The sequence below is a fragment of the Haliotis asinina genome, chromosome 11, assembly GCF_037392515.1.
Source record: "Haliotis asinina isolate JCU_RB_2024 chromosome 11, JCU_Hal_asi_v2, whole genome shotgun sequence".
Taxonomy (NCBI): Eukaryota; Metazoa; Mollusca; class Gastropoda; order Lepetellida; family Haliotidae; genus Haliotis; species Haliotis asinina.
Genome location: NC_090290.1, coordinates 57313211 through 57338612, shown reverse-complemented (window position 1 = coordinate 57338612; position 25402 = coordinate 57313211). Strand labels below are relative to the sequence as shown.

General features: G+C 40.4%; 1 protein-coding gene across 2 annotated transcripts; it reads left to right on the top strand.

Annotated features, from left to right (window-relative positions):
• Positions 1-105: 105 nt before the first annotated feature.
• On the top strand, positions 106-23840 carry LOC137255837 (carbonic anhydrase 2-like). 2 transcript variants are annotated; one of them, XM_067793408.1, is made up of 8 exons: positions 106-220; positions 14280-14434; positions 18986-19150; positions 20122-20267; positions 21122-21214; positions 21457-21523; positions 22182-22333; positions 23601-23840. In XM_067793408.1, exons 2-8 carry the CDS (start codon positions 14314-14316, stop codon positions 23712-23714), a joined length of 858 nt encoding a protein of 285 aa, XP_067649509.1. In that variant the 5' UTR covers positions 106-220; positions 14280-14313; the 3' UTR covers positions 23715-23840. The 2 variants fall into 2 exon arrangements, with proteins under 2 accessions (XP_067649509.1, XP_067649508.1); XM_067793407.1 differs by having other exon boundaries at positions 132-220; positions 21337-21523; positions 23601-23813.
• Positions 23841-25402: the final 1562 nt, after the last annotated feature.

The following is a 25402-nucleotide window of genomic DNA, read 5'->3' as shown; positions in this document are numbered from 1 at the left end:
TATGACTCAACATTGTTTTCCACCTCCAGCTAGTAACCGGCGGCAGCTGCCTGTACATAACATATGCACCAACACGCCTCGTCACAGGAGCTCAATAAGTAAGATAGTATCTGCATAGACACCTACTGTAGCATACCTTAGCTTACCTGATACTATAGCTTAGGCCTTGTAGTCTGTGGACACCGTGTGGACATTCCATGAATTGTGAGGCCTAAAACATGTAAGTTCATCATTGCTATTATCAAGATCAATCTTTTGTTTCTCTGAGTTACTTAGAAATGTCACGTAATTGTGTCTTCAGATACTCTACTAGTGACAGATCATTCCCATAATGTACACCACTCATTAAATGCTTTCTCTGCAACTATCTTAGATGTTCTGTCTTTGCATCCTCTTCTCCCACTGTTTCTGACATACACTTGTAGACACCTGTAGGGCGGGACATGTTTCCCCCTGCCACGAACACCTGGTGTCAGCATTGATTTTTAGTGATCTATTCAAATAATTTTCAATTTGATTTTTCCTTCACATCAACCGGAATTATGAGGAACTGTGAGGAGAGTTGAGGCTGGGTTTTCTCTTGCACTGACGTTCTATATTGAGACATCGTGGACACTTTCCCCTTTGTGTTAATTTTGTTGCTTGTGTTACACCACATAGACATCTGTTCAGGCTCCATCCCAACAGTCTGAGCCAAACCAGTGATTGGAAGAACTATCGTGGTACTAGAGCTGGGACGGGTCCAGATTTTCTACCCCTTATTACCTTACCCTACCCGGATATGTTAATTTCCGACACCAAATTTGTAAGAAATGGCAATATATTCTTCAGCCCGGAGGCTTCAATTTTGGGTTTTACAATATCTACATTATATCCAAAGGAGCTGACTTATGTCTAAATCTTCAAAGACGTTACAACCTTTTAATCTTTGTATAATCTCTTAGTCACGTGATCATAACGGGTTCGAGTATTGAAACGAGTATCTGGCTCAAATTCATTACGCAACAGTATGAAAATCAAAATAATAACTGTAATAATAAATTACCCATCCGGGTTACCCACAGGATAATATCGGATGGTAGTTATACCACGTATTTGTGACTGAAATGACCAGCAGTTTGTATCGCAAACGCAGTACAACACACAGCTCCAACAAATGGCTAGGATTTTGACTTGGATGATAACATGTTTTATCAAATCGGACTAGGTGAAGATGAGAGTCGTCCCTATGAGTTAAATTCACGGACGGAAAGAACCTTCGTTAAACATGCTGTCATTGAGAACATTTGTCAAATTAAATCTAGTGATCAATGGTGCACTGAAGCAGCAGTATTGTATTGAACTAGAAGTATTGACTGATAATAGCATGATGTTGTATTAGGAGGTTAAGAACATGTATTCTCTGGATTCAGTGAAATTAGGTTGAAATTTGTATTATTGTAAAACGGTACAGTTGTCTAATCCTCCAACAATACATTAAGTGAGTGAGTTTAGTTTTACTCAGCAATATTTCAGCTATAGGGTCTGTAAGTAATGGACAATACAATGCAGTGTCTAAATTCTTGCAATAGCTGGGAGTATGGCTGCTCCTGCAATCTTAGGCTGTTCCGTGGTTTCTTTGGTTTGTCTTTCTTCAGCCGTGGCCCATACAGTTCCAAATAGTGATCAACAGTCATCATGGCAGATGTTTCTCCTCCTCGCATTGTATGATACGGATCTCCGTTCCCTTCAGCCCTTAGCATGTAGAAGCGGGTCCATTTATCAGCATCAGGTACGAAGAGTTTGTATTTTGGATTATTCATGATGAAAACGGGACCGGCTTGAGGTGAAGTGTCACTGTCACTGATCCACAGATAAATGAAGTTTGTCCACATGGTCCTTTATGTAGATAAACACGTCGTTTCCAGCATCACCTGATCATGAACTACAAACCTGAGACGGGTGTACCGCAATGTACTAAACTAATGCTCTATTTAATAACCAGGCATTTTGAAAAGCCTCATCTCTAAGTACATTAACAAACTCTTGCTTACGATAGGGATGTAGCTGGCAAAAACCCTCTTCCAAATACCAGCTGTAGTCCACAGAGGGTGAACTAGACTTCGAAACACTTGCAGATACTTATTTCTATCATTTTTTTCCTCTGGAAACGACGTCTTCCATATCGAGTCACAGGAAATCATCCCTTTTAACAACCTATTGATAATACTATTGACGGCAAGAATCTGTTCTCTGTTCATTTATGTCTTGTCGAATCTCCTCAATGCCTTACAACATTAACATGAACTTTATAAACTTTGTAATGTTTCAACACGTACCAACCATACTTCTAGCAAAACAACCTCTTATTCCTGTTGTGGTTGTGATCTCAATGAGATTAGTATTCGAGTAAACCTCTTTTTTAAAAGACAGACAGACAATACAGATATACTCAAAGATTTATTTTCCAACATTTCCAGCTATACAGTGAGTGAGTGAGTTAATATTTAACGTCACATCGGCAATATTGCAGCCATATCGTGACGAGAACAGACATGACAAAAAAGAATATATATCGATATTATGAAGACCCTGTCTACGAAGGACAGTAAAACCACTAGACTATCACAGTTAGTATTAAAACTAGCGTGGAAACTTAAAAAAAAGATAGTATCACTATTTGGACAGTACAACATAAAAACAGGCTATAGATCGCCAACAACAGAGGGTAGATCACCATACCAGGGACCATGGGGACTTACAGTACCTCTGCTACCTGCATGGTCCCTGGCTGGATTTACACCATCCCCTCAGCTGTTGGCGACTGTGTGCAAGATTAGCCACAAATTAAAATGACACATATTCTACGATTAAAGAAGTGGAAGATTAAATCTGACTTAAATCGTTTTGGGACTTACGTACCCTCTCAGGAGGACAATAATTTTACGGTACTTCAACCCCCTTCGAGGATACAGCCACTAACAATCTTAGCTGCTAATTCAACTTCCAATCATAAAATACTTATTTATTTACATGTCAGTCAATAAATTCAATTCTTTTAAAAATGCAATAAATAAATGAGAACGTACGTTACTAAAAAGGTCCTTCATAGTTCTTGATTTAAAATAATTGTCCCTTGTGATGGAATATTCAACACAGTCAAGCAAGACATGCTTGACCGTGATTATTTCATCACAAGGGATGCAGAACGGAGGATCCTCACCTTTCAAAAGATATTCATGCGTGTACCTAGTGTGGCCAATACGACATCGTCGTATAATGACCTCTTCAAATCTGGATTGACAACCCAAGTAGGTGTAACCAACAAATGGTTTTATTGCATGTAATTTATTGACACCTACCTGGGTGTCCCACTGCTTCTGCATCAGATCACGGATGTAAGATCTAATGGTAGCTTTATAATCAGTATAGGGAATATGAAGTGGTGTAACAGATTTGTTTAGCGCTGCCTTAGCAGCAAGGTCAGCCAAAGTATTACCAGAGATTCCAACATGGCTGGGTAACCAACAGAAGACAATGTCATATTGGCCAGTCGCAAGATAGTTATAAAGTTCAATAATTTCTATTAAAAGTGGATGTTTACATGCTAGGTTTTTAATAGCCTGAAGGCACGAAAGAGAGTCTGAATAGATTATGTACTGTTTGTGTTTAGGATGTCTTTGAATATATTTAAGAGCAGTTAATATGGCGTTTGCTTCTGCAGTAAAAATAGAGCTGTTATCTGGAATTCTAGAAGTTATTGTTCTGGATCCAATGACAGTGGCACAAGCTACTGCACCACCGTTCTTGGAACCATCTGTAAATAAGGATTTGTAATTGCTATATTTAGTTTTTAATTGATTATATTCTGTTTATATTGTAATTCATTAGTTTCTGATTTTTTAAATGAAGTTAATGTTAGGTCAACTTGTGGCCTAACCAACTGCCAAGGAGGAGAAGCAAGAAGACGGGAGGGAGCTATGTTTTCCAGCTCAATGCCGGCCGAAGAAAGAAAGGGTTTAATTCTGTGTCCTAGAGGTGGAACAAGAGAAGACCTCTTGTCGTACAAATTCTCATAAAGCGGACTGAACACACAGTTATAGGCAGGGTTAGATTTATTAGAATATAACTTAGTGATGTATTGTAAAGACAGTTTTATACGGCGTTGTGTAAGAGATGGTTCATCAGCCTCAACATAGAGACTGGCAACAGGTGAGGTTCTAAAAGATCCAAGACAAAGTCGTAGACCTTGGTGGTGGACAGAATCTAATAGTTTAAGGTTGCTTTTACAGGCTCCACCATATACAATGGAGCCATAGTCAAGTTTAGATCGTACCAATGATCTGTATAAGTGAAGGAGGGTAACTTGATCCCCTCCCCACTTGGAATTTGAAACAACCTTTAACAAATCGAGTGCCTTCAGACATTTAGCTTTAAGGGATTTAATGTGTGGCAAGAAGGTTAAATGAGAATCGAAAATTAAACCCAGGAACTTGGCCTCCTTTACAACCTTGATGGGAGAGCCATTTAAAGATAGTTCAGGGTCCTTATGCGGCTTATATTTCCTACAAAAATGTATGCAATTAGTTTTGGATTTAGAAAATTTAAAGCCGTTTTCAAGGCACCATTTATTTATTTTATTTAAACAAAGTTGTAGCTGCCGTTCAATAGTACGCACATTTTTACCACGACAAGAAATGTTAAAATCATCCACAAAAAGTGATCCATCAATTGAATCATTTAAAACCTTGGATAAACTGTTGATTTTAATACTAAATAAAGTGACGGACAAAATACTGCCTTGAGGGACACCCTGATCCTGATTGTAATGATCAGACAGGGTTGAACCCACTCGTACTTGAAATTGCCTGTCTTTTAAAAACTCTGATATAAAAAGAGGCAAACGGCCTCTGAACCCAAAATCATGTAAATCCTTCAAAATGCCATGCTTCCAGGTCGTATCATAAGCTTTCTCGAGATCAAAGAAAATCGATACAGCGTGTTGTTTATTTACTATAGCATTTTTAACGAAGGATTCTAAACGTACCAAATGATCAATGGTACTACGATTTTTCCTGAAACCACACTGAATATTTGTGATCAGGTTATTGGTTTCAAGATACCAAGTTAATCTATTATTTACCATACGTTCCATGGTTTTACAGACACAACTGGTTAGAGATATCGGTCTGTAATTCGACGGATCTGTATGATCCCTGCCAGGTTTTGGTATTGGGACTACAATGGCATTACGCCATGAAGGGGGAAATTCCCCCGACGTCCATATTTGATCAAATATATCTAAAAGTGCCATTAGACATGGTTCAGGTAAGTGTTTCAGTAGCTGATAATGTATATTATCATCACCAGTTGCCGTGTCATGAGCTTGCTCAAGTGCAATATGTAGCTCATGTAAAGAAAACACTTCATTGTAGTCTTCACCATTATTTGAAGCGAAATTAAGTTTTGTCTTTTCCTGTTGTTTCTGGTATCTCTGAAACTCAGGAACATAATTTGTCGATGATGAATTTTTGGCAAGTGTTTCTCCAAGTTTATTTGCAATTTTAGGTGTGTCAGTAATTAAATTGTCATCATCTTTAAGATGGTGAACAGCAACTTTTGAACCTTTGCCTTTAATTCTTTGAACCATGTTCCATACCTTAGACATTGGCGTACGTGAGTTAATGTTGGAGACATAGTTCCTCCAAGATTGCCGTTTATTTTGTTTGAAAGTACGACGCGCCTTCGCATTGAGTATCTTAAATTTGTTTAAATTATGGACAGTTGGGTGACGACGGAAATAATTTTCTGCCTTTTTCCTCGCTTTCCTGGCTTGTCTACAATCTGTATTAAACCATGGTTTCCGTACATGTGGAGTTGTAGAGGACTTTGGTATACATTCATCAGCAATTTTATTTAAAACGTCAGAAAATAATTGAATAGGAAACATTCGGGTCTTAATTTAGATGCACATAAAGTTTGAAATAACGACCAGTCTGCCTTGGCAAAATTCCATCTGGTATATGATGGAGAGTCAGATGGAGTATTTTCTGATAATATAGTTGGAAAGTGGTCACTTCCACAGAGGTCATTGTGGACTGACCAATCAAATTCATTAAGTAGAGTAGAGTCTGCAAGAGACAAATCTAGGCAAGAGTAGGTGCCAGTTGCAGGATGCAGATAAGTGCTTGAATCATCATTGTATATACACAAGTCATTATTGGCTATAAAATCTTCCAGTAGTTTACCTTTAGTGTTAGTGTTTGTACCACCCCAGATTGGGTTATGGCCATTGAGATCACCCATTATGATGCAAGGTTTAGGAAGTTGGTCATAGAGACCTTGTAGATCAGACTGCTGGAGTGCTGAAGAAGGCGGAATATACAGAGAGCATAGTGTAAAGGTAACATGAAGAGTTAGTCTCACTGCAACAGCTTGGAGATTTGTTGTGAGAGCTACAGGACTATGGATAACATCCTGCTTTACAAGGATTGAAGACCCTCCTGTGGCCCTGTCACCCGGAGGTGACAAATAATTATATGAAACGAACTGACGTAAATCAAAAGCATCTGTCTGCTTCAAATAGGTTTCCTGCAGACAGAAGGCCGATGGTGCAAAATCCTGGATTAGTAGCTGTAACTCATTGAAATTGGTCCTTAACCCTCTACAATTCCACTGTACTACAGTTTTGGAACGGACTATCTTTTAGGGGCATTGATTGGGGATCTGCCCCGCACTTTTTTGGTGGGCGACAAGCTATGTGCCCTTTGATGGGTGTGTTCGGACACTTCCATGTCCTCAAGCGAACCATATTTATTATAAAGTTGAACACGATTTTCTGATCCTTTGGAGACTCTGCCACTCTGAAGTTTTTTAGAAAGATCTGGCCTTGGTTTGGGTTTACTTTTAACAACCTGTTTGACATTTGCACTGGACTGAGATGGTGCTATCTCCTGTGGTGTAGATGTGTCATGATTACTCAAAGACTCAGATTGGATTTGGGCTGAAACTGATGTTTGGGTGGATTGTTCCGGTGAAAACCTCTCGGGAGTATTAGTTTTCACCCATGTCAAGTCTGTTTGACAGGTTATTGATGTAGTTTTGACTTTGGATTGTTTTAGGGTTGAATCTGATAGTGGTCTAGTTACTGATGCATACGTTTCAGTTAGTTCTGGAGATTGTACAAGTTTTTTAGCTTCTGCAAAACTGATGTTTCTAGTAAATTTAATTTTGTTAATCTCCATCTGCTTTTTCCACATCGGGCACTCCTTGGAGGACGACGAGTGTGCTCCAAAGCAGTTGGCACACTTTCTAAAACTGCTCTCACAATCTTCCGTCACATGCGTCTTCTCACTGCAGTGAGCGCACGTGACAGACAACGTACAGGTGTTCACACCGTGGCCAAACTTCTGACATTTGAAACACCTGAGAGGGTTGGGAATGTATGTTTCAACCCTGATATTGCAGTAGCCAGCCTTTATGGATTGAGGAGCAGTTGGAGAAGAAAACGAAAAGAGATACGTATTTGTTTGATGGATTTCTGAGTTTTTACGGGTGGTAAATCGTTTGACAAACATGACGCCTTGGTCTTTCATTTCGGTGGCTATATCCAGTTCAGTCATGTCAGAGAACAATCGATCCCGATCTCTTACAATACCTTTACTTGTGTTTAGAGTTCGGTGTGCAGAAACGGACACAGGTGTACCAACAAATGATTCAATGGAAAGGAGGTTGGATGCTTGCTGTCGTTTGCTACATTCAATTAACAAAGCACCTGAACGCAAGCGTCTAATGTTTTTCACGTCTCCTGCAATGCCTTGAATGCCTTTAGAAACCGCAAACGGATTTAATTTCAACGGTGTTTTATCAATAGTTTCAATCACTAGAAACCGTGGCCAGTAATCAATAGATTGTGAAGGTCGCTGTTCATCATCGTTGTCAAGTGGACGTTTTGTTTTTTTTGAGGGAGTTTCGTAAGCCATGGTGAATAAGTCATTTTTCATCATCCGAGCTCCCCACCCACCACGGAGTATCACAAGGACAATGCTAAAAACAAGCGGATCTCCAGCTTGAAGCACCAAGGATACCCGGATGATATACTCCAGCAGAAAAATTAAAGAATTATTCCACCAGATTGGCCCATGAGCCACCGCCTTCTGGGTATAAGCATTAGACTCTAGGCAAAGTTCATAACATCAGTTTTCAAATCTAAAATGTTTTGTTAGTGAAAAGCCAAGACCAAAATTGAAACAAACACAAAATCAAATTTGTGCAATTACATGAATAATCCCCGCACAGGGCTTGGCATGACCAGCCGATTGGTCGAACCGGGCCCATTCGACCACCCGTCTAGGTGAAGTCAGGGCCAAAGTGGTGTATTGAGCAACAGGAACACGATTGCAGGTCCCTATTGCCCTCAACCACCAGGATCCCCTCCTCCGCCGACACAGGGCCGCAACCCACGGCAAACGGGTTGGTGGACCAAATATCCCCCCGGGTCCACTACGGGGGTGTCGGCGAGCTCTTGGCGTTACCCAGCACCCACCACGAGGAGGTGGCTCGCCACGGGTGCCCCAGCTATACAGTATTTTACATTAAATTACATATAAATCCACATAAACTACATAAATAAATCGCCTTCTGACTTACTCCTACCAGGGCCAAATATGGACAGTCTGAAGACCACTTTTCACGTTCAACCCAGAGATCACCATCGATTTCCCAGTTCTTGAGAACGACACCACACTGAAACCATTTGCAAGCATCCCCTCTGAGCAAGTACACAAGTCCTACCTGGGCCATTTGACTAGGACAGTTTCATCTGCTAGCCCAAGACTGAAAAGAAACCATCTGTTCTTGGAATCTTGTTTGAGAGGGATACTGTCCATACATAGGTACACAAGTGTACGCTGCCTTGTCTGTCTCTTGTCCCAACAATGCCATCGCTTGTATCTCTCTGGATTCTTCAAGAACTTTCAGAATAGGGAGAAAGCTTGAGATCCTGGGAAGGGTATATAATAAAGCTCTCACCCGGTCAAAGGAGGTTTGTGGATTCTCAATAATGTCAGCTTTCATGAAGTTGGTAAGGACTTCAAGCTGCAGTTTGTCGACCACCTCTTCTATACGCTGCATAGCTTGCAATACGGCCAGAGTGATTCTTCCTCAGAATATCACGGTGAACGACTTCCATAAACAAGATATAATAGGGAGAGAGACCTGAATGTCGTCTGTGTATTCAGAGATTAAAGTGATGGATGATCCGAAATGAAGGGGTCTTTTAGAGTTAAAATGGAAGCCGTATGAAACCAGTTGATCTGTCTGTATTCGGTGATGTCTTCCGGTTGCTATGCACCTGATTAAAAAATACACACATGAATGTGAGATCAACTTAAGATCACTAACCCCTGTGAAAATGAGGTCACACAGGTGTTTGAAGAAGTCATTTTGTGACTATTTAAGCCCCTATGCAACAACAACGACCAGTGAAGTTCCGAGGTAGAACAGGATCTTCAGCAAACCATGCTCGGCATAAAAAGCGACTATGCTTGTCGTAAGAGGCAACTAACGGGATCGGACGTGTTCCAGAACAATGAACAGAGGTGTTTCCTGACTTTAACATAGGGTGTAAATGTTGTCCAAGAGCGTCCGTCGTGGTCGCTCTCGGGTGGTAGTTTAGGATGGTGGACAAGAAACAGGGAGGACATGAGTCGGTGTTAGAGATGAAGACAGCAGCAGCCATGTTTTATTACTGTTTGGTCGAAGGATGGTCAAAATGGTAAATACAGTGGTAAACATGTGACAGAACGCACATCAGGACTGAATGGCCAATGATCCCGATGTGGAGACCCGCTCTGTCACTTACACACATATTAGAAGTCCGACGGCGATTCTTCATCGTCGACGTAGTCGTAGGTGGGCGACGGCCTTGGCCGACACCCCGACTAGACGCACAATCCGTCCACTTCTGTCGATGATCTAGTCTCCATGGTTGGTCTTGCTGGTTGGTCTCCTGGATGGTCTGTCGACTGACCATATCAGTCAGGTTTTTATACACAGGGCCATTACGTCACATTGTGCAAGATCACTGGCCCATGCACATGTACACACGTAAGATTAGGCGACTTAAGGAGGTGTTAATTGACATGTATTGATAGCGTTTGAGAATTAAGGGTCCTGCCCGGAGGGGGTTTATGATAAGAGGGGATACACCGAATGTTTGCCGAATACATTACATAGACAAAGGGGATAGAATTTCGGTGCACTTTGGACTTATATTGAAACAAATAGATTGTTTGAATAAATGAAGTTTTAAGGAAACCTATTGAAATGATTTAGTCTATGACAATGTTAATGAAATGGCTGTCTTGTCACATCGAATATGTCATGGTTCATGTCGTGCAGTCCGAACAAACGTTTTGTGTTTCGTATTTTCGACCATTGTTAACGTCACTCTTACGATGGTGCCAAAAAGATCATTCTTCTAGATGAATCGTCATGATTTAAAAGATATGTTTAAACACGGATATTTCTTTAGAAATGAACATTCTATAGAAAATCATTTCCTATGAACAGTGACATCTCCATCACATCTTTCTTCTAATACAGTCAGAATGTACAGATACAGCATCAGAATGTAATGCTTTGTACTACCTGGTGATTCCCCTACAACATATACGCACGATGTGTTTGTTCCGACATCTTTCCATATTATTTCCATACAAAGGTAATGCATGCAATGGTGACTTTTCACTCGTTCAGTGTGTTGACTTTAGGCTAACAACTACAAGTAAATGTGTTGACTCTGTTCAATACAATGGCTCAACATATGATATAATCGATCACCAATGTGGTCTCCGTTCGTACAGTTGGGGTGAATGTATGAAATAATCGATTACACTTGCAACACGTTGGCCTTCGTACTTATGCGTATAATAATCAGCCTCGACATATCCCATTCATTGTGTGGATGTTAAGCACCGAGCATAAAGCAGCAGATATATGATCCACCATATCGCCCAAAGACCTGCTTTCATTCCCTTCTAAGTATTCAATGATGTCATCTTGCCCATAGTTGTGATGGGTCCAAGTGCGAAAGGCATAAAAATGCCGGATATAACCTCACTATTTACCTGTAAAACACTGAGCATGTCTTCATGTAAGAATATAACTGTCTAACAACAGTCCAAACTGTTACTTCTGACAAAATTAGTAGTCAAGAATGCATTACGTTTCTATCATAAACAGTGGTTTTAGATTTACAAATCTCAAAATATTTAAATGACCCAAGTACACCTAATCTGTGTTAAAATTCAGAAAATCTTCAAAACCGTTTCCATAATCATATTAATCCATGCCAAGTATTCAAACATCTGTTCATGCATCGGTATTAAACAGTGATGTGGCCATGTGTCCGCACACAAGATCACGTCAGATTCCACACTCACTCTCTCTGGCAACACACCGTGGGATTAGTTGATAACAGCGGTTTGGTTGGTTTTATCAGCAGATACCGGTCTTACTGAATATGTCGCCCAACCCCTTAGCCACTTCTTTTTCTTATCTCTGTGACTTTCTTTGAACATCAGTGGGACCGCATTAACTCGTTTATCAATGATCTGTAATTAAGCATCTGTAATCAGTACTACTAATGATTGTACATGATAAAAATTAAATGGAAGTTTCCATCTACCAGATAATTCATTTGACATTACTATCTTCTGTGGTATCTTAATTACCAGTTCACCCCCCCATAAATGTTTAGGACGTAATGCATTACTAGTATTTATCTGTAACTAATGCATTATGTCAGCTGTAAATGTCGGCCACTGATAGATACATATGGATATTGTTTGAATAATGCTGTACTGCTAGTTGAACCACATTTCGAAGCCTAGGACTGCACATATTTCTCACGCGCAACAGCAGTAGAACCCATTCATAATGTATTCCAAAAGAAGGACGTTATTTGTTTTATATCCCCGTTTTAACCCGCGAACCCGTTGGTATGTGATGGTGGCCACGTGAATGCGTGCAAACAGCCAGTTGCGGGTCCAGCAACGTGTAGCGGTCTGTGTATCCAAGTCCACCCAGCTGTGAATGAGTACCTCGTAAAGATGGGACTGCGACTGAAAATACGATGTGCCGTTGAGACAGACAAAGCTAAGTACCAGTCACTGCTGTGGTTACTGCAACGTATCTGATGATCATACGTTAACTGGTATTTGCGGCTCCACTGATCATGATGGCACGATGAACACGATACATTAGGCTCAGAGCATGGCAGCATGCTAACTAGAAACACTATGGCTTATATTAACACCTGCCAAACTATCAACATCATTTGTTGAAGCCGTATCAAACAGACAAAAGCGACCACGCGATGAAACTTGTTTCACGCAGCAACATTAATAATAGATTGGTAATACAGTATGGTTCAAAATTATTGAGAATAGCTAAAGCATTTCATATTATTAAAAGAGAACAAATCAGATACAATTGAATGTATTGTGAAAGTGAACTGACCTTTTCATGTTGTGTAGGTAACAATTTAATATTTTATCAAGTCTCCTTGAGCTTCACGGCACAGTCTAAGATGGGTAGGCATACTTCCTATCAGAGAGGTTAGTGTCTCGTGAGTTATGCTGTCCCAGTATCGGACCACTTCTCTCTTCATGTCTTCAATTTTTGTCAACCCCTTTTGATTCACACATTCCTTCATCATCCCCCAAATGTTCTCAATGGGATTTAAGTCAAGACTATAGGCAGGAAATGGTAATGCAGTCACATTTTTCTCCTGAAACCACTGCTTGGCATGTTTTGCGGTGTGTTTAGGATCATTATCTTGCTGCAAAATCCAGTCATTTCCATAAAACACATGTGCACTTGGAAGGAGAAAATTATCTAATATGTTAGTGTAGCGTTGACTTGTCAGATTTCCCTCAAACACACACAGCGGGGTCGTTCCTAATAAGGATATCCCTCCCCATACATGAAACTTTGGGCTGTATTTAGGTCGTCGATACAACAGTGCTGACGCAGACTTTGTCCATATTTTCACATTATTGAGATATACCCATATTGAGTTTTCATCAGTAAAAATCACATTTTCCCAGTCAAAGTTTTCATGTGCCAAACACCACTCAACACGCCTGTCTTTATGTTCTTGTTTCATGAGAGGAGAAGGAATTCCAGTCTTTTTCTCCCATCCAAGATCAATCAAATTTCTTCTAACTGTAGATTTTGATACAGCTGTTGATCCCCTTTCTATCATTTCATACCTGATGTTGGAGATGCTTGCCCTTTGCTTTTTAGACGCTAAAATTCCCAGCCGGACGCGATCTGAGAAGTCCAATTTTCTGGGTCTCCCTGCTCCTTTCTGGTGCCCAAAATCCTTTCCCTCTTTAAAATTCTTCCTAATCCTATACACAGTAGAGTTCCTGTTCTCTCTGCCAATGTATTTACATCATCAATTCCTTGATTACACAACTCAAAAATCAACCTTCTTTTATCTTCAGCAGACATTGTTGACAGTGCTGAGGAAAATGACGTCTGCTACAAATTCAGGGGAGGTAACTCTAATTGTACTATACTCAGTAGGCCAAGATGAGTTACCTCCCTTATACCATTACTTAGTTTTAAGTATCAGTGAATCAGTTGAGGTGTTAGATAGCTCAAAGTAAGAAGAAAAATTCTCAATAATTATGAACCAGACTATATATTCATGTACTTGCTAATTATATTTGCTAACGTCTTATCAGACAGAGGAGAGAGACTGTGATGACTTATTTGAACCTCTAGTTGCCTGGGAGCATCTTCGGTGCAGGAGACAAGATTGGAATGGGGTTTCTTTCACAAAGGAGTCAAGATTTTATACGGGACAGCTCAGAGGGCAAGACAACGGTGTACGGGCGGCGATGTGAACGTCGGGCGGCGATGTGAACGTCGTTCAACGTCAAAATGTCGCTCGTGTTGTCATACATTTCCCGGGACAACAAACCAGAGCTAAGGAATGGAGCAGCTGCCGCAAACATCAAAATCTCACTGTCCAGAAAATGTCAAGACAAGTGTTTTCTGAAACAGAATGCCCATGTTCAAGTATGTCAGTGCAAATAGGTATATACGCCACAGTATCATCTGTACCTGTTTACCCCAGCCTTGCATATTTCGTGAATATGTGATAGAAACATGTGCATGTTTGATTAACGATATGAGGGTATGGGTCCGCAGTCTGCTTGAGTCGCCCAATTGTGCAATCCATCTGTTGCAGAATTCATATTCCCGACTTTCTATTGTATATATAGTTCTGCCTGCACCGAGCTACTGTGACGCGTCAAGATGCTGATTCCGATAGCTGTCGTTGTAGTTGCAACCAACGTCTACGTGGCTGGCGAGAGCGCCCTGTGCTCCGCTCCTCATCATAACGTGCATTTCGGCTATCACTTCGGATCAGAGGATGGTGAGTTGCAAGTCAAAACATTGATTACACAATAGTCTCGCTTCCTGCTGACTAAGTTCAGCCATGTTGTGCAACAGGCACTAAAGCAGAATTGCACCAAAATTGTTTGGCATAAACATCCCTACATTGGCGAAAACAACTACTGTTTTATGGGATAAAAACGCACCATATATAAAACAAAATACGACATTGACATTAATGTTTTATTTCCTTTCATTTTAATATTACTAAGATTATTTATTTTATATCAACATATATAAACAAAATATGACATTGACTGTCATGTTTCATTTCATAACGCATTACAAGTTCTCGGTGGGTTCGACTAGGCAGTGTTTCCTGGGAGAAGTCCCATCCGCTGTCTGGGCTGCGTGGAGGGGCGGGGGGTTGGGACGAGGGCCCTGAGCTGATGATGAGCTTTACCAGCCTGACTGTGCCAGGATCACCCGAACCCTCTCTGCTGCATTTCAATCTTAATCTGAAGAACGTTTTAGGAGAGTCTCGATGACGAGTGATGAATTTATGATTGTTAATGGCTACGTTGAACCTGTGGCACAAACTGGGATGCTGGGATGTAAGATTGACCAAATCGCAAAAGTGGACACTCGCACATACCTTTTGAACTTTTACCTCGAAAAGGTTTAAACCCGAACGATTCCGAATGCTATTTTCCGTACGATCGCTTCCGAACGATGCACATGGAGCACGTTACAACACCTTCAACGTTAACACTCTCGGAAAACAACGGGTTTTGTCAGTATTGAAGGATTCAGCTTGCGGAAAATTTGGCTAATGGTAACCCTGTCATCAGAAAGCTTTCGTCGTATATATTGCAGGTCGAATATCTGTGTTTTATGCGGATTTTGGTTTGTTGAGGGGTTAATGTCACTGACTGGGGAATGTCATAAGTCCCGACAAACCCTAAACTGTGACTGTTGTCTGATTGGTTAAATCCGTTCGGTCGTCTCGCGTTTGATTGGACGGTTATGGGTCACTCAAAGATGACCGGACGCTGCCTCCTACTAGTGGTACAAGACTGTATTTTCTGTAATTTGTGTTATGATTGATAAAGTGATACTTGTTATTGGGTCACAATGTTTAGAGTTTTGATTGATAGTTGATATGGATCACATTTTGTATCACGGTAATAGCACACCTGTAAGGTAGCGTTTTAGAGTTGCCTCCCCTTAGGCACTCTTCTACGTATGAGTATGTGCTTTTGACTGTTGGTAAACACGAGCCCGAACGCGAAGCTTCAATACTTAAGAATCAGTGACTGTATATATGTAAAGGACTTACACTCAGAGTAAGACGGGAGTTGTGTCATCATTCGGCCAACCTACATCTGTCTGCCTCTTCGTCAAGCCTAACCTACATTCAAGATCGCTCGTTGTGAAAGATTTAGTAGAACTGTTTCCCACTGAAAACCAAGACTTTGATGAGTTGTTATTATATTTGTGACCCATTACTTTAGATTTGACTCATTCTACTGGAAATTGTGAATCGTTGTGTCTTGCTATTTGTCTGCTCGGTACACAAAATGAAATATATTAGACTTGTCTGTGTTATATTTTGCTCTTGTCACGGCAAATTATAAACCGGAAAACGAGGGTTTGTTAGACTCAGTAGAGTAACGAGTAACACTCAGACTAAGTTTGCCTAGACTGCAATACATCTGGCTTACTGGGTTGTACCCAGCCAGACACACTGGTAGAACTGCAGCCTTGTCTGTAGAACCCTGAAATCTTGTCTTGATAAGTATCGCAACATGTTCTCAATGGAGGGCTATCGGGATAATGTTAACGGTGTATGTGCTCTTTGAAATAGTTCATTGTCTCAATTCGAAGAGCTGAAGTTGTAATTCTGCACCAGTAAAACTGGCTTCAGTAATTCAGTCAATCCCTTAATCAATCAATCAATCAATCAATCTTTGGAGTGGAGGCCACAGGGTCATTTCACATTAACAACTGACTGAGAGAGAGCTATAAGTAAAAGATGTAATTTTATTTCAACAATTTAACATCTGACGCGAATTCACTAATACAGAATAAATAGCAGTGGTCTTAACACGCATCCTTGACGCAGATCCTATGGGCAGTTAACAGTTGAGATAACGAGCTACGTACGGATCCGTCCCTTAAGAAGGGACGAGGAATGGATATTGGAAGATTTAACAATAGTATGAATCTAACCAAACTGTGAAGCTAGTTTTTTGGAGTAAATTGCTTGTTGTTCAACGTTTCGCTTAGCGATATTCTAGCTGGGAATAATCGAGTCTTACAGGAATCTGCTGTCTTCAACAGACAATTCATCAAAACGATCATCTGTAGTATCACCTTTTACACGAGATTATTTATCTGTCGAAATATGTTGTACGCGTGTTAGCAAATGTTTACTTATTACAGATATTCAAAAAGTCAATTCAACCTAAACAGACATATTGTGAAGTTTTTTTCATACAGAATTAAGATATAAGAAAGCCAATACACGGTCAATATATACTTAGTATTAAACACATCTGATTTTACCACGTCACTCAATATTTCTTTGTTGTCTGACCTGGTGTTAATAAACGATTAAAATTCCTTAACATGATCAGCACATGTATAAATTCCTTATTTTTCTTAAAGCGCAGCGGCTTTGAATGTCCATGATGACTGATGTGAACTTTGTGTACTAGTGAGTGAGTGTAGTTTTAGACCACTTGTAGCAACATTCCAGGAATATCACTGTGGGGATGATGTAATTTTATTTCAACAATTTAACATCTGACGCGAATTCACTAATACAGAATAAATAGCAGTGGTCTTAACACGCATCCTTGACGCAGATCCTATGGGCAGTTAACAGTTGAGATAACGAGCTACGTACGGATCCGTCCCTTAAGAAGGGACGAGGAATGGATATTGGAAGATTTAACAATAGTATGAATCTAACCAAACTGTGAAGCTAGTTTTTTGGAGTAAATTGCTTGTTGTTCAACGTTTCGCTTAGCGATATTCTAGCTGGGAATAATCGAGTCTTACTGGAATCTGCTGTCTTCAACAGACAATTCATCAAAACGATCATCTGTAGTATCACCTTTTACACGAGATTATTTATCTGTCGAAATATGTTGTACGCGTGTTAGCAAATGTTTACTTATTACAGATATTCAAAAAGTCAATTCAACCTAAACAGACATATTGTGAAGTTTTTTTTCATACAGAATTAAGATATAAGAAAGCCAATACACGGTCAATATATACTTAGTATTAAACACATCTGATTTTACCACGTCACTCAATATTTCTTTGTTGTCTGACCTGGTGTTAATAAACGATTAAAATTCCTTAACATGATCAGCACATGTATAAATTCCTTATTTTTCTTAAAGCGCAGCGGCTTTGAATGTCCATGATGACTGATGTGAACTTTGTGTACTAGTGAGTGAGTGTAGTGTTAGACCACTTGTAGCAACATTCCAGGAATATCACTGTGGGGACACCAGGAATAGGCTTCACGCGTTATACTCATGTGGGGAATCGAACCCTGGTTTCGGGCGTGACGAGTGAACGCTTTAATCACAAGGGTGGGCCACCGCCTAACTTTGTGCTGAGCTGTTGCTCATTTTACATCGAAAGTCGTGTACGTGTCAAAATATACCGACAGTTAAAATGTAGCAAAAACATACAGCCAGTTACATGCGTGTCCAATATATAGGGCTGCATAGGTGTAATGATATATCGACAGTTATAACACGTCAAAATATGTCAACAGTTTTAACACGTCGAAAATATATCGACGGCCTTAAACAGTTCAAAAATATATCGACACTTATAGCATGTCAAAAATATATTGACACTTTTGACATGTCCAAAATATATTTCTGACAGATTGTCCCTGATTATTTCCGATTTATTCCGGGCATGGTATAAAACGGTGGTACTGGGTTTCGTTCACCTGGTGCTGACACGTTGTGCTGCAACTAAAGCACCGGGAAACTATGTTAGTGTCGGGTGTTACAGACAGAACAAGTAACGCCTTTCCCGTACACCTGATGTCATCTCTAGGTCGTAACAACTCATCCCTGTACATGTACGCAACAAACAGGTAATTGATTTTTAAAATATATTTTATATTTTCATTAGGCGTTTTGTGTCTCTGGGTCTTCTGGTACAACCATCCCTTTACGGTACAACCATCCCTTTACAGTACAACCATCCCTTTACGGTACAACCATCCCTTTATGGTCTGGTTTGTTTATTCATCGTCGTCGTCATCGCACGGAAAGGTGTATAGTTGTGCGTCACAGGGATACAAACACTTGACCGGGTAGGGCAGATCAAGCATACGCTTTTCACGAACACCTGGTGGCATCACCGTCAAGAGGCCCATGCCCACAAATTGTATCAATATTTTCAATCTTTTTCGGCGGATAATCGAGATATTTATGGCGCTGCTGTTCTGAATATCCTGTTTAGTTTAACAGTACTTTTCATAAAGTGAAATGTCACTTATTCCGGTTCTGCTTTAGTTGGTATTTGCTTACTCTTTTCTGTACATTTTCAGATCCTTCCCACTGGCACGAGCTGGACAAGGACACCCACTGCTGTGACGGGTCTAACCAGTCTCCCATCAACATTAATACCCAGGACGCTAAGTGTGCCAAGCTTGACCCCATTCAGTACCTACCCAAGTATCGAAAAGAAATATCAGGCAGTCTGAAAATCAATGGTGAGAATTCCAGTTTGTTTACATTCCATCAATCGTTATCTTGTGCCGTCACAGTTTGTTGACATCATTTTATGTAATAATGCCTTATTTGTCAAGTGTATGGTATTTCTATTCCATCTCATTGTACAATGTACCTTGTAACCTCTAAGAGCTGATTCATCCCTACATGAAACTGAACATATGTTATGCATTTCTCCCGAAAGAAAGGCTCCCATGCGCACATGTGATTGTGTCACGTGGCGCACGTCCCCATTCTTCCGGGATCAGTTCTTATTGGTTGGCAAGAGGTTCTAACCGCTGTCACCTCGATTGTGAAAGACATCCCACGTGATGAGTAAGAGACATGTTTGTCGAGATCGCAGGCAACGGTGACATCGTTGTCTGTAAGGAAGTTCAAAACGTTCGGGCTGTTTCGGGATTGGCGTTTTTGTGCTGACAAAGGACACCACATGACTTTTGTAGAAATAGTTGGACAATAGGACGAAGAATGTCATCCATCTGTCGTTAACAACTGCTCTCTCTTGCCGACAAATTCCTCACATGACCAAACCCTTTCCGGTAGTATACTTGCGTTATTCCCACAGGTAGGAGTGTCTCACATGGTATATTTTTTATACCCCGACTACACGTCAGGTTCGGCAGCCCGTGCCGTATCGCTTTTCGAATACAGCATTGTTGTGTTTGGACAATGTGTTTTAACTGATTTCGTTTAAACTTGATTTTGTGTAGTTTCATTATTCAAGTGTAAATAATCTTTTGGCCTCCAGTAAACATACTGTTGGTAGAGCCATTATCCAGCGTATTATATCTCCATTCTAGCTGTAAGAAAATTACAGTTCAGATACGAAGTGACCAGAACAGCAATATTGTGACCAGGGTGTTAATCTAGATAGAGATATAAGGATTTGGATAATCGAGGATGTCCTTCTCAAAGTCCTGCAACTCTCACAATAACACGCATTCGACTGCAGGCCACGGTGCGAGTCTCGCCTTCTTCAAAAACAATCTCCTGATGACGAAGAACATACCTTTCAGTGACGCCCAGTACGTCTTGCACTCAATCCACTTCCATTCTCCATCGGAACATCTCGTCGACGGCAAACGCTTCGATGGGGAGGTAACGGCAACTGCACGGGTTTACTGGAGACCAATTTTTGATATGTATAGAGTGACGAGAAGACATTCTCGCAGTCTATCTATTAACTTTAAAAAGAAGTCACGCTTCTTTGACCCTTAAAACCAGGTCATTGGTAGCTGCTTGACAATGAAATCTTGTTAATAACCTTCGTTTTGTGTGCACTAAGGTCCGTCATACCTGTTATGTGTTACATTTGTTTTGTACGTTTTTATCTATAAGTTTCTATGAAAATATTACATATACTTACAAAACAGCGAATTATTATAAAAAATCACTTTGTATCTAACTTAACATGCATGTAACTCAGACACATTTTCGTTGTCGTGAAGGATATTGAGCACGTTTTTTGTTTGTATGTTATAGCCCCGCTTTATTTCGATCTTGTTGACCCGTGAAGGTCCCGGGGTAGAATAGGCCTTCAGCAACCCATGCTTGCCATAAAAGGCGACTATGCTTGTCGTAAGAGGCGACTAACGGGATCGGGTGGTCAGACTAGCTGACTTGGTTGACACATGTCATCGGTTCCCAATTGCGCAGATCGATGTTCCTGTTGTTGATCACTGGATTGTCTGGTCCAGACTCGATTATTTACAGACCGTCGCCATATAGCTGGAATATTGCTAAGTGCGACGTAAAACTAAACTCACTCACTCACTCATTCGATCTTGTTAACAGTCAAATGAATCCAGGCAATCCAGTCAGTGGCATCATGAGACTTCAGATACGATAGCATGCATGAAGCAAATCACCTAACCATCAGTTGTGATACCGCGAATCCATATAACATGTCTTGTACAGGGCTTCACATGATTCATATGTCCACATTGTTGTAGTTGCATCTGGTTCACTACAACAAGAGGTACGGTAGTGTTGGGGCTTCCGTTGGCAAGGAAGACGGTTTGGCTGTTGTTGGGGTGTTTCTAGAGGTAAGAGGTTTGCAGAATCCGGACTAACTTTCCCTACGACAATCACTAAACCCCATAAAAATAGAAACTGACGTTCAGACTTCCCATTCCCTCCCTTGTTCAAAAACAGTGACTTTTTACAGGTGATCAGATCATTACACACACTGAGCATCGGTTTTCACGAAACCAAAGGCACCACTACATTTAGTTCGTTTTACACCTTGAGGTCATCGTTACTGTCTGACTCCGCTATTGTTCCCCAGGTAGCAGGGGAGTCGGAAGACAATGCTTTCAACAGGTTTGTGGATGGAGTTGCCAAACTGAAAGGCGGTAGGTATTTGCTATACGTTTAAAGTCAAGATTTAATGTAGTGTTCATCAAAGCACATACTGTATACGAGTGATGGTAGTTGTACTCAGTGGAGCGTCATTTGATGTCATTTGATGTTTGGACAGTTTTATTGTTTTGTTCAGTGTTCCCATGCTGATGGTTATAGACACTGCGCTGACACGCTGACACGCTGACACGCTGACACGCTGACACTGATTGTGCGTGCGTGCGTGTGCGTGCGTGTGCGTGTGCGTGTGCGTGTTTTACAATATATGGTGTATTATTCCATTCAGATAACATGTAGAAAAAAATTACCTCATTTGTAAGCTTTAAATGGTTTCTTAAATTATACTGAATTGTATATTATTTTGAATTGAACATGGTCATTTCCATGAAACTGTTCAAGACTTATGTTTGTGTATATTTAAGTTCAGTTCTGTTGCCATGGTGTTGATGGAACAGAGAAACTTATCATTGTGTGTATTGAGGTGTATTTATGTTCATGTGTATTGAGGAGGATTTCTGTTGCCATTGAGTAGATGGAACCGAGAAACGTATCTTGCCTGTACTGAGGTGTATTTCTGTTACCATGGTGTTGATGGAACCAAGAAACTTTGCATTGTGTGGACTGAGATGTAGTTCTGTTGCCATGGTGTAGATGAAGCTGAGAATGTGAGTCTCGACCCACGTGAACTGCTACTTATGACTGACGATTACTACACGTACAAGGGCTCGCTCACCACCCCGCCCTGTTCGGAGTCTGTCCGATGGGTTGTTATGGATTTGCCTGTTCTCACCACTACAGACAGGGTAAAATGTATTTACATATGTCGTTTCACGTCTAAGTATCGTTCACACTATGTGACAAATATGTGTAAATATTCCAGTCTCATGTCGGTGATGATCCTTGCCTTCAGTGTGCAGGACATGACGTCATCGAAGCCAGACACCTCTTACGACCAAAATATGCTCCTGGGGTACACTACCGAATCTCCATGTGGAACCACCGTGATATTGCTGGAATATTGCTAGACGCGGCGTAAAACAGAATTAACTCTCCCCAATAGTGGCACAGAGTAAGAATCCAAATGTTGATTGGAAACAAGTGGGTCTGTGGTGTGTCATTGCCAAATCATTCAATATATACTCTTACAAAAGTAGGAGATAATGAACTTTCAATTTGGATATGAAGTGTAAACGTTAACAAACGTTTCAAGGACAGACATCTTATGAATGCACCACCATTTTCCTCTATTACCACCCCTAAACACAACGCATGGTCTACACGTGCACAACGTAGTAGCCCCATACACGTGCATTGGGACCCATTCTTGATTTTGACATTTTTTCAGGAAGGTCGAGAAATCACTTAGAACGTTAATTTTGACATTCACCTTGCATCACACATTTGTTAGTGTTTGTTTCTAGTCGTTTGTTATAAAATGAAAATCCTATGCAAGTAAATAACATGCCATACACCAATCATCTTTCAAAAACGACTACATTCTAAATAAGTATGGTTGTAAGGAAGTGCAAATGGTGATGCACTCTCAAAACATTAAAAAATACCATGTCAACATTGATTGACTCCGATAAATCCGATAAATCGCCTAAATGATTTAATCGTACATAAAAAATGAAGATCCCCTACTTTTTTCGAAGAGCATAATTAGAAACTTTGAAAGCGTCGTTTAAACTCCATTGAAGAGATGTTACCACTGACGGCTAAATCAAAGTTTTCCACCCAAACTCTTCCACCCACAGTATATTCCCATCAACGCTGGAGCGGGAGATTAAAGAAGGCCGTTTGAACTTATTTGGTCAGTTTGTTTAACCATTTATCAGCCAAGATGACTAGAACGCCGAACGGTATGGAGTTCGTAGATATTTACAATGACGACAAACTTAATGGTCAAAATTAGGTCTTAAAGGGGACTCAGAACTAGACTATTTCTTTGTCATTTTTAAGGGTCGCAACTCTATCTCAAGATGACCCCATCAGTCCCTTGATGCACGGATCACTCTGCCATGACTTCAAGAAGCGTCTCTAGCTTGATATATTGTTGCTTTCTTACAGCTCAAGGTCCTGAAGAAAGTTCCAGTCAGTGGCGGTGACCCCCTCTCTGTTGATACAAACGTCAGACCAGCTCAACCGGTGAACGGTCGCCCTATTTACGTGGTTTGTTGGTGAATACGGCGCCTGTGTTTGGAACGTCAAAATATACCGATTGCTGAATTATGCACATTTATGTGCTTATTCCGGTTTGAAAAATATATCATGAACAATAAACAGTTGTTTTCTCGTTCTCCTTGACAAGAGTCAGCATCGTTACCGTGTCTTGGAGCATGCTCACGTAAATGCTCATGACCTCACTCCCTAGTCGACAAAATGAGTCGGTGGCCAGGATCGCACACATGCCTAGTTGCACGTCACGAACTCACGTTTCTTGCTTGAGAGAGAGAGAGAGAGAGAGAGAGAGAGAGAGAGAGAGAGAGAGAGAGAGAGAGAGAGAGAGAGAGAGAGAGAGAGAGAGAGAGAGAGAGAGAGAGAGAGAGAGAGAGATTAAAAGTAAACAGATTATATTTCATTGGGGTTGGATGTACTGCAGTCAGGACTGACGGTGTTAGAACCTCGTCCAAATATCGCTGTTATTTGTACTAAAGACATTTTCAGTGATTCCAAAGAAAGGTAGCAAGACATATACTGTAGTGCACTCTGCATAATGATACGATGCTTGTCTTTACAAATGGTTAAGTAAACGTCAAAATCGATTGGGGAAAAATAGAAATAAAAAATAACGGTGTATATATACCACGCCATGAATACGAGATCCTCTGTATTACAAATGTGATATTACTTACTATATATCTTTGTATATTGCACCCTCTGCTACTGGTGTAAAATGTACCATAGGCGTATGGCCTCTTCGGTACTGTAAATAAAGAATGATTTATTGAACTGTTGAAACTAGGAATATTTGTGATCCGTGTAATGCCTTTTTGTTCAGTGCTCATGTGGAAGTGATCACCATTGTGTAACTATAGCCCACGTGTAATACATTATGCGTGTGGTACTAGACAGAATTCTAGAATGTACTACAGACATCTTCAGACATCTTCCATGACGCAAAGAACATGTACAGTATGTGCAGATTTGGTAGTTGTTGCTCAGTTATATAAGGGAAGTATCCCAAAGCTATCTCTTGCCTCTCACAGCATTTCTCAAGTTACCATAAGTCCAGCATTGCGTGCGCCGTTCATAACAGCCTGCCAAGCTTATTTTGTAGATAGGTAAATAGTACCATTTCATTTGTGAGCAACTCGTGTTAAATAGGATTTCTAAAGCAAACAATAGTATTATATTTCAGCTGGTACAAGTTCCAGTACATACAAAAATAATAATCTATTAAACTGAAGAATTAGTAGGAAGTCAAACCGTGATTTAGTTCACTGAATGACTACAGGTTGTCTGAGCCTGCCTGTAATAACCTTACAACCATAAATCTGGTTAAATTAAAATGAATGCGCTGAACAACGTATGAAGGATCTCGAGAAAAAATATCCGTGGTGAAGAGAAAGGTAAGCACACTTTTTAAGATTAAACTTGAAAAGATATACATAAACGTACTTCATAAAACTCGTAGCTTTTACAGTACTTTTCCTAAAGTGTAAAGCGCGAGTAAAATCTTGAAACCATGTCGGCAAGATCGTTTAAGACAGATTCACATTAGAAACGTAACAGCCGTTATCAAAACAAACCCACGTGTGTTATGTATCAAGGCTCCTGGTTCCATCCTCCTTATCAAAAACTTCACCTATATTCTTTATTATGTCAAAATGACGATATACATTTTGAAAAATCACAAAATACCTTAAATG